The sequence below is a fragment of the Lineus longissimus genome, chromosome 6 (assembly GCF_910592395.1).
Source record: "Lineus longissimus chromosome 6, tnLinLong1.2, whole genome shotgun sequence".
NCBI classification, from domain to species: domain Eukaryota; kingdom Metazoa; phylum Nemertea; class Pilidiophora; order Heteronemertea; family Lineidae; genus Lineus; species Lineus longissimus.
In genome coordinates this window covers 21,405,581-21,416,155 of record NC_088313.1, presented here as the reverse complement: position 1 = coordinate 21,416,155, position 10,575 = coordinate 21,405,581, and the positions used below count along the sequence as shown (strand labels likewise).

At 43.5% G+C, this 10,575-nt stretch overlaps 1 protein-coding gene across 1 annotated transcript; it reads left to right on the top strand.

Moving 5' to 3' along the window:
* On the top strand, positions 1-9,851 carry LOC135489121 (ADP-ribosylhydrolase ARH3-like). The gene is made up of 8 exons (XM_064774306.1): positions 1-217; positions 1,368-1,479; positions 1,720-1,936; positions 2,317-2,537; positions 2,730-2,815; positions 3,018-3,097; positions 3,441-3,651; positions 9,114-9,851. Exons 1-7 carry the CDS (start codon positions 7-9, stop codon positions 3,648-3,650), a joined length of 1,137 nt encoding a protein of 378 aa, XP_064630376.1. The 5' UTR covers positions 1-6; the 3' UTR covers position 3,651; positions 9,114-9,851.
* Positions 9,852-10,575: the final 724 nt, after the last annotated feature.

The window sequence follows — 10,575 nt, the reverse complement described above, 5'->3', positions numbered from 1 at the left end:
ACGGCCATGGCGTTAAACTTCCCCCAGAAAATTGGTGGACATCGGAACTTCAGGGAAATTGCGTCATCTCCCCTTCGTTCTCGTTTTCGGGGGTCTCTGGTTGGTGCAGTGGTTGGGGACTGCCTGGGGGCGGTCTTCGAGGACGCCTGGACAATACCACAACACAAAAAACTCTTTGGGTTCTTTGAGAAAGTGGATGCAGTGAAAACGACGAAGGGTATGCATGCATGCATTTGTGGGCCTGATATCACTTGCACTGAAGAGAAGAAGCTGGACATGTACTTACCCCAATTGAGCAGCTGACACCTGACCTGACATGTGTCTTTATTGTAGTTTATAAACAACTGAAAAGTCCAAAGGAAAGTGATAATCAGAAAAGAAAGGGAATAGAAATGTTCAAGTGTTGATATCCAGCTTGGCTGTTGTGTCAACTTCCAAGAATACTCTGCTGTTTGAGCTTCAACTTCAAACACTTCTCATGTGATGATTTAGTTCACATGAGACACACAACTCTGCCTGAATACAAACCATGCATTGTCTCATTCCAAATGCCCAGAGCAGTTTGAACTGGCTGAGCTAATTCATGTGACCATAAGGTTCCTTGATGTGACCTAGGCCCCTACTCCTTTTCATTCTGTATTGTCTAATCTGGTTAATCTGGTCTAGTGTTATCCATTGTCAAGCAAGCCAAGTCACTGTTCAAACTCTGGTCCACACAATGCCTTCCTTCTTGCTAATTACAACACTTGTCATGGATGATGATTAGTTAATGGAAGAATGTCTCCAGGTAATCCTGGGTCAGCGCAATTGCAGTTTACCCAGTTCATTTTGAGAGGGCTCTCTTTCAATGAATATATATGAAATGGACGAGCAATCCATCAAATACTTGTGGCGGATTGAAACTATGGAACTATATTTAGTGCTGACCTGACAGTGTCTAAAAGAAGTCTATGTCAGTTGACTGATGTCTAGCCTGTCTTGATTATTGCCCCATTCATAGACTTTAAACCATTCCGTAACGTACAATATATGAAATAGGGTGATGTACTGCTCTACAAAATCTGTTGGCTGCCCATGGGTAAAACCAACTTAGTAATCGGCCCACCTATTGGACCCCAAAAATTACATGGAAACAGACCCCATCGCCACCAAGTAACAGATATCTGAGAAAGGGATTCCTAGGCCTACGTAACCTCCCACAAAGGTCACCAAATGTAGAAGGTCTGTGTTTGGTTCTGTCTTATGTATTGACCCTGACCCGCCTGCTCATCACCAGACATTACTGGCTCACAAGCCGACTAGCCCAGACAAGGATGGCACAAACCTTCTGGGTACAGTAAGCTTGGACCTTGTTCCTTTCATTCCAGGTAAATCATGTGTTGTATTGAGAAAGTTCACCGATGACACAGCGATGGCACGCTCAGTAGCAGCCTCCCTGGTTGAGAAGCGATCATTCTGTGCGGAGAATATGGCGGCTAGGTAAGACTTTGGGGGGATCATGGCCTGTCTTAGTCTCCTGTTATAAAGGGAGAAGTTGAGATTCCTTTCTAGCAAAGAAAAACGGCTGTATCCCGAGTTTCTGATACCCATGAAAATGTTCTTGGCTTGGTATTCGTTCCCAAATGTGCAAGTATTTCCTATACTGAACTAGACTTTCCTTTGTGAAAAGGGAGTTTGGCTGGAAGAGAGTTCTAGCTTCATGTCTTCATTGATTCACAGGTTCCAAGAGGAATACTTTGCTGAACCATTCCGGGGTTACGGTGGAAATGTGCTGACCGTATTTGCGGCATTGAGGGATCAAACATATCAAGATGTTTACGAAGCAGCTTCACGGCAGTTTGGTGGACAGGGGTCTTATGGGAATGGTGGTGCGATGAGGATAGCCCCGGCTGCTTTGTTTGGTTACAACTATGATGGTGACGAGGACGATTTACAGGTTTGTGTTAGAGTTCTGAAAGGACTGATGTGCTGAAACTATCCCTGGTTAACATTGCTCAGTTTCATTCAGAAGTGTTTGGTGTTTTACCAAGGACTTTATGAAGACTTCTCATTTGGGATGTGGCAGTGGAGAATCCGCCTGAGCTCAGTAATGCGTCCGTGCTATCCCGGTCGAACCACTCGAGTAACCAAAATCTGTAGTGTTGGAGTGACGGGAAGTAGCGCAGAGGTGAGATGACATCAGAGTGTGTTTTCAGATGACGTCACCTTATGAAGACGATCAGGAGGGGTTCCTTGTTAATTTGAATGTCATTTACTTTTTCGTTTCATCTCGTGCAATATGACGTCAGGTAAACCTGAACCCTGTTATTCTTACAGGATTTAGCGGAGAATATCACCCGTCTCACTCACAGTCACCGGGATGCCATCAATGGTGCCATCCTCCAGTGTTATGCTGTTCATCTTGCCCTCCATCTAGACAACAGTCAAACCCTCAATCGTCACAAGTTCATTGATAAACTGATTTCTCTGATGAGCCGAATTGAAGATGGTGGTGTTACAGCGTCAGATGGTTCACCGCAAAGGAAGAAGGTGAAAGAGTAAGTTCCATAACGTCTCATGTTGTCTCCTGTTTATTTTCCTAGGCATTCCTGTGAGTTGGTTGTGCTAACTCTCTTTAACTGCACCAGCAATCATCTAATGATTTTAACTTGGGCTGGAGTGTTCAAGGGCTCAAGGCCACTCTCAGTTTTTTCTCGACAAATGTTGATTCTTTGCTTTTTACCTTTCAGGTCAAAGCCTTTCACTGAGAAGTTGGCAGTTGTCAAGGATTATATGGAGAAGGATGTGTCTGCTGTGGATGTTGAGGAAAACTTAGGTTTGTTTCTATCAAAGCTGTCAACAAAAACTACACTGCTGAAGGTTTTATCAGTGAAGTTTCATGTTTAAAACCTATTCATTAAAAGTATCTATTGTCAGTTTTGAGTTCAAGTTCGATTGCACAGGTTAATGCATATTGAAAAGAGACTGGTATACCTGGCAACTCAAGGTTTGTAAGTCTTTTTTGTCTTCTATTCCAGGAAACGATGTTTCAGCCCTGAAATCAGTCCCTGCTGCTATTTTATCATTTTTAAGAGCAAATCAAGCTTGTTTTATTGAGGTAACTATAACTTGTATCTCTTTGAAACTAGTTATGAACGATGTGTATAGTGAAGAGGAGTTTGCCTTCCCTATGTTCATCAGGCAAGACTCCCATCCATATTAGGCAATCAGAAGACATCTGTCATTCTTGTGCGGTGAAGAAAGCATGGTTAAGTGGCATATTAGCCACCACTGATGAGGGAGAGTAAGCTCTCTGTCAAGGACATTTGAAAGTTTGGGTGAACCTATTTAGTCATTTCCTCTGTAATGAAAAAATCTAAGCTCTTCCAGCCTCATTGGTAACCAGTTGTCATCTAACCTCCTGCAAGGCTCCACACTCTAAAAGTAGCTGTTAATTCCAGCGAGACAATCCATTTGAGAGGACAATAATCTTCGCCATCAGCCTAGGTGGCGACACTGACACCATCGCTACGATGGCTGCAGCAATAGCTGGTGCGTTCTACGGCATGGAGCACATTCCCCAGCACTGGCAGGACCAGTGTGAAGGCATTGATACTGCTATCAAGTTGGCTGACCAGCTCCAGGCGATCTGTCAGAAATCTGTGAAATGAAGTGAGTAACCTTTATCATAAACTCCATTCCTTGTCTGTTGTGCTTCTTTTCCTGCTTGTGGCCAAATATAGGCCAGCTTACATGGAAGTGTCAAATGCCCGAGTCTATTGTTGACTTATGATTACATTATATAAGACTTACACTATTAAGTTGACTGACCATGGTCAGTTTCACCAGTGAGTTGTACTAACAGTGTCTTGGGTGTCACAAAGGGGGTTTGCCCACTCCTGAACTTGTATTGGTGCATGTGTACTGGGAAGAGATTATGATACTGGACAATAAGATAGATTGGTACGTCCATTCTCCATGAGCGTCAGTTACATATGACCAGACTTGCTCAGAGAAACATAGCGTTCACAGACAGAATACATAACTTTGTGTTGGTAACAATATATTTGGTGTGTGTGGGGGGAGGGGGCTAGTAGTGACTTAATGGTACTGTCCAGCAATCAGCGAGGCCGTGGGCTCAGATCGTGCGTATTATTCTTGGAAGCTTAGGTGATGATGTACTGTCAGATAGCAAGACTTGTGAGCCAACCTGGCCCACCTCCTTCCCTTTGACTGGTTTCCCCTCCATTGAACCCTCTGAATTGACTAACAAACTAACGTCGGCCATCTCAACATGGTTCGCCAGCAGTTTTAGTTCAAGTGTTGTTTGCCAGTGGGCAGCACATGTCCAGCTTGCCAGCTAGTGGTGAGTAATGGCCTGGTGAAGTGATGACAAACGAGCCTGCTATAGCAGTATTATCATGTAGCAATTAAGCTAAGCTCAAACCTCTCCCATCTCACCCGAGCTCATTTATATCCATGCAGACTTGAGCTGACAGGGAACATGCTCCTACTTGTTACTTATTCCTTGTTCAAGTCAATAGTAACAAACCGGGAGTTGGATAATCAAATAAGAACAAAAGTTCCTTATGAAGAGTATTTTTGGCTGTGTGAGGAAAAAACATCATAACATGTTTACAGCTCTTTACAGCGTTCTCCTAGAATGTGCTGTCTTCCCAATCAGGCATACAGATACAAATGCAAATTTCTCTCTTGCATCTCGCTATCAAAGCACACTGCTCGCTCCTGGGATATTTTTAGTGTTTTAATGGTTGTTTCTGCTTGACGTACCATACGATGGAGAAATTGGATTCAGGCAAGGGTTGATTACGGGCTCTCTGTGGTGGGAGATGGTGAGAGCTGAGGGATGCCGCAGATAGTCTACTCACCCAAGTAACATCTGATCAAGCAACCTCCTGGCAAGCCGTGCCTGGCAAGGTCTAGCCCTTCTTATTGACTCATTGAAAGGCTCTGAAAGTCCAATTGAAATGGAACTGCTTAGTTGGCCTTCAATGCCTCAAGAAGCGCTTCACTCTGCAGGTGTGAATTGGCCAAGTAGCAGGATGTGGCGATGTTAGCTGCCTAACGCACCTCCTGTTATCACGATCTGAGCATGTTTTTTACAATCTCTCCAAGTCAAGTCTGGCTGAGCATCTGTAGGTGACGAACATTATACCTCTAACTAGGTGCTATCTTATCTTGGCACTGCCTCAGGCTGCAGCCTTCAGAAGGGTCAAGGAAATAGAGAAAAACACCAGTCATACCATTTCTACTGGTTCAGGTTCACATTTTGTGCACCTGAAGGGCGTCACTGGTAAACCAACCAGCATACCTGAACTTGGCTTGAGGCCTTCCAGCCCAGGGTTGGTGATCCGACAAGGGGGGGGGGACTCTACCCTAGGTGGTTGGATCCTGTAGTTCCCCCTCTTGGAACGTACTTCACCTTGAAGCTCTGATGATAAGCATGTGTTGATCTCTCAATGCGATGGTGAGAAGCCGAGATGGCTCACTCATGTCCCAGAGGTTTTCAATTTTCATACGCCCTATTAGAGGCTATCTTATCTCGTTGATGCCTCTGGGTTCTACAGTGTGGTGCTACGACCCCCAGTTGCTTCTTTGACGTTCGTTCACACCGTAATGAATTGACCCTGAACCATGCATCCCCCCCCCACACACACCGTAATGAATTGACCCTGAACCATGCATCCCCCCCCCCACACTGTAATGGAAAAAACAAAGGCAATCCCAAGGATATCAGTCCAATAATGTGTAACATGGAGTTGCAATGAGACGATTAGATATTCATGAAGAACAAACATGCGCGATATTGGGCGATGGCTTGATTTGAACGAGAGCTGGATCAGATGACTATCGCAGGCAATGGCCGAGTACGAATCGGCCATCAGGTGCCTACTTTAAGATGACTTGTGTTGTGTTCAGGTGTCTGACCAAGCCAAGTCTTGGCAGGTCATGTGACCCAAGGTCCTTCATTCTTCTGTTTTGTCTAATCTGGTTGACATCAAGTTTGATCGGTGAACACAGTGGCCACTGGGTATTTCATTTCTTTAATATAAACTGATCAGTCAGAAGGAAAAACACTTTGCAATCCACTTGTCGGGCTAAAAATTAAGTTCAAAATAATCCTGATTTATTGTTGTTAAACAAGGCGGAAGTGCTTCCCCTGGGCACGTCTGCTTCAATCTCATGCCTCATATCATCAAGAGAATCAACCCCTTCTTCACGATAATGACACCTTTATGTGAGTGAAATGAGATTTATTGTGATCAAAACATTTTTCAAAGGTTCCCTCCAGACATGTTTTTGCTACTGGTGTACTGGAGTGGTTCTCAAACCACAAAATGTTAGTTAAGTGGTCTTGAACGATTCTGTTGTTCGATTTCCTAAAGTTTTATCCTGATTCTTGTTTCCCTGGACTTTGTCTCCTGGTGTCTAAGATCCCTTGCACATCAGGTTGTAGAAGCTGCTGACCTTGGTATTCCAGTTGACATTGCACTGACCTCTGGCCAGGTTGGTGCTTCCCTCCATGTTACAGGCTCAAGCAGCTGCTGGCTCGAGCAACGCGAGCCAAGCAGAAACCACCATCAATATTATGATAGAGGCTTGTTTCACCAGAATGTTGTTGATTGTTTTCTTACTATTAGTACAATGACAGAAAGTAAACAGTTCAGTAAGAGAAAGGTCTCAATTGGGAGTGTCACTTACCTCTGTCTGGACCTCGCCCCTCTAAGCTGTTTATTAGGGAATGCATTCTTTGAAACTTTCTGGTCTGTCCATTTCAAATTCTCTGAGGACTTGGCCATTTTGACTATTGTCTCAGGGACAGGGGTTGGAGGGACCTGGAACCTAACAGACTGATAATGACCAAATTCCATTTTCTGAGTCAGTCGAATTGATTTGTAAACTTTACCAAATTGGGGATGAATTTCTGCGTAATATTCCTCCAGGAATCACAGCAGTCATCAATTACAATCAAATTTATTGAGTTGGGAGTTTCCCGAGCAGAAGATCAGCCCGAATCCGTCGTGAGGGTTCATTTAAATAAAACAAATAACTCCAATATTATGAACACATTTATCAAAATGTGACGTTTGATTTGAAAGCATGGTTGGTCTGTGCTCAGTGATGTGAGGACAGTGGGATGTCAGTGTAATTCTCACAAGTGGTTAGACACGATGAAAAATGAAGTGTGGGGGTCGTCCGGGGGGGGCTGATCAATCGATCGCTGGTTGATCAATCGTAATGATTCTGGTGTCTTCACGCACCTGTCTACTCCACGAATCATGGAGGAGGTGAAACAAAATGGCGGCCTATATTGCCAATCTCAAACGACTCTGGTACACAACTGAGCAACTGCCATTAACTTCTGGACCCCATTCATTAGACTGATATCTTATGAATGAGACATCTTTAACCAAACATGGTGAATAAACCTGCAATAGGAAACTGATCATCGAATTGCCTGACATGTTCACACACTTTGAATCCTTGATGGATAGTGAAGGAAACTATGAGAAACTGGCCGAGCTCCCTCTGTATCCTGCAGTGATTAAGGGTTACTCCCCCTGGAGGGATGATTCATTGCAGACGATGACCCAAGCGCGATCATGTCTGATACTGACGCTGATATCATGGCTTTTTTTGAGCGTTTCTGGACTCTAAGGGTTTGTTTAGATGAAGAGGTATTAGTCCTACATGATACATTCTTAACTGTAATTGAGAAGTCCTTGTTGATATGTGACCCGCCGTTAAAGAGCTTGTCAGAAGGGAAATTCAAGCGTGATAAGCCTTTCAATATTGTTTCATGTTCTGATCTTGAAAACCTTTTTAGGTGTGTCAATTTCTCATAATAGAGATCAAACGGAGAGAAGGAATCTCCATTACAAACTCTGTGATAGCTAACACTGTGTGAAAAGTGTGAAATATTTGGAACGCTTTGACAATTTCTTTCTTTCTATGTGCATGTCATCGTTTTCTTGGATGAATGAACGGAAATACTTTCTCCGTTGTTATTTCTTTTGCCAAATATTTGTCCGACACCAATGTGACAGGGAGGTGATTGGTCTTAACAATGGCTCCATCAGGCAAACCTGAGTAGATTCACAGGTTGGCACCAGGGGAATGTGAAAAGTGTGTTAATGTTACATGGAATTCTTAGCTCTTCTTGTAATGGCCGACGGCGTGAACTGTGATGATCCTGCAGCCAGTAACCCTGGCCAATGCCACTTCAGTTGACCAACAGTTGCTGGGACAGTCATATGCTGCCACAACCATGTTCATGTCCATTTCAGCCATGTTTTAACACTGTGTCAACTCTCAGGACAGCATTATGTTTCTAAACCAAAGAAAGCTCTCTGCATAACCTAAGAGGAGATGCCAGTGTGTGTTTTATGAATCACCGATGTTGATATAACACCAATGCTAGATTCTGTTTCATAAGCCGCACTTACACCACCTGAAAATGGACCACCAATCTTGGTTCGGGAACCAATGCCGCACCATCGAAAATCCACCAAGCGCTTACACCAGCGCTGCAGCTAGTTATAAAATCCGGCTACAGATGGCGCGCAAACAATAAGCAGAACGCGGAAAGCCTTGGCAGAAAGCGCCATTTCGAAAGCGCCGCCTGGAGCCGAACCATCTAACTAGCTAATTGCCGATCCATTTGCGCTTACACCACGACAAAGCCGAACTTTTAACAAGCCGGGCGAATTTGGACCATCAAGCTTGGTGGGACAAATTCGCTCGGCAATTTGTATCGGCAATGGATTGCCGAACCAATTTGTCGCGGCAATGTGGTGGTGTAAGTGCAATTGGTCCACCAATATTTCGTGGTGTAAGCGCAGCTATACTTACCCCAGCTCTCAGGTGACATGTCCTCCGTCATTGATCCGTCCTATGAGCAATCGCTCAAATTCAAAAATATGATTGTTCCTTAACTCAGCTGGAGGAAGTAATGATGACGTTACTTTATTTTGAATGATCAAGGATGGTTTTTACAAGGCAAACCATGCTTTCTTATAGTGAAAGTGATGTTGGCCAATTATGGATGGTAAAGTTTGCTAACATCAATGTTTGGAAAAAAAATTCTCAAATATCTTTTCCTATATTTTCAGACTGACGATGATGTTACATAGGACAAAAACCTGGGCAGTCATTGTTGGGATGATCAAGACATTTCTTAGAGTCAGAGAACGTCGCAAAAACATTCAGGATCAAAGTCTATGAAGGCACAGGATATGATCAAAGTCAAGACGGTCTATGAAGGCACAGAATATGATCAAAGTCAAGGTGGTCTATGAAGGCACAGGATCTGATCGAAGTCAAGGTGGTCTATGAAGTCACAGGATATGAATTTGAAAGTGTTATAGCCAGTGGACTCGAAGTGATGACACCCTGTGTTGAACATGTATTATAGAACTTTCTGACAGAGGAAATCTTTCCCCAACTTGTTGTATTGACAAGGATGAGAGATTTGTTGGACGCCTTTGAGAGAGTTGTGCCTGTTCTGACAGCCCTTATGTCGTCACTACTTACTCTCTGTTCTTTCAGTCACGGGTCATGCTGTTTTTTCATGCTGACCGAGCTCATTCTCTTATAGCTCATCATACTGTCTTCAGATTCCTGCTCAGGTTTCTGTCTCAGTTCATACTCTCCCTCTCCTTGTTAATACTGTCCCTCGCTCAGTTCAAATGATCCCTTGCTTCATATTGACTCAGTTCATACTGTCATAGCTCATTTGTGTCAAGATTCCATGGTCACTAGACCTAGTTTATACAGCTCATTTTACATTTATATGTATACATGATTATAATATTTATAAGTATGAATAAAATATTACAATTAATATGTGATATCAGCATTTTGCCTTCTTTATTCACTGCATCTGACACAAAATGTTTCTGAACAGAGTGTGCTACCAGGATACGTCAGAAATTGTAGAGGAACATTCTGCCTATCGTTAGTGTCTACCTTGTGATGTTGTGTGACATTTCTGTCGGCCACCAGTAATCCGAGGACACCTCTTCACCAGTTAGGAACTGTTGTCTCCTGTGTTGCATGTCACCAGATCCTGGGTGACACCTTATGAGTCACAACTGGAAAAATCTACCCAGAAAAAGCATTACGACTCAAATATCCATACATGCTTGAGGGCTAGCAACCAAATCCTTACTCCTGCATGGCTAGCTACTGCTACTTTGGTTTCCTTGAGGGCTGAACATCATAACTTATGGCTGATAAGGCAACTCTTGCTACGGTCCTGGTCCTGGTCCTTCCATTGAGACAGGCGTTGGGACTGTCAACATATTAATGGCACCAGCAGTAATGTCCCTGATCGGCTGATGAATCAGCTGCAGGGTTGGTTAACTCACCACCTGTCACTATTTTTCCAACTTGCTTGTGCAGCTCAAAGATGCCTCAATCTTTCTTTGTAAAGTAAACTTGTGGGCATTCTCATAGATACGTTTAATTTACTCGCCAAACCTGCTGACAGTTTAAATCTTTGGCATGTTAGAGAAGATGCAAACGCAGTTAAATATAGGTATCTTTTTTGTTTTTTTTGTTTTGGTTGGGAAA

Coding starts and splice junctions, on each gene's coding strand:
- LOC135489121 (XM_064774306.1), top strand. CDS start 7: ATGGCGTTAAACTTCCCCCAGAAAATTGGTGGACATCGGAACTTCAGG. Junction 1,937..2,316: donor GTGACGAGGACGATTTACAG/GTTTGTGTTAGA, acceptor TTATTCTTACAG/GATTTAGCGGAGAATATCAC. Junction 2,816..3,017: donor GGATGTTGAGGAAAACTTAG/GTTTGTTTCTAT, acceptor CTTCTATTCCAG/GAAACGATGTTTCAGCCCTG.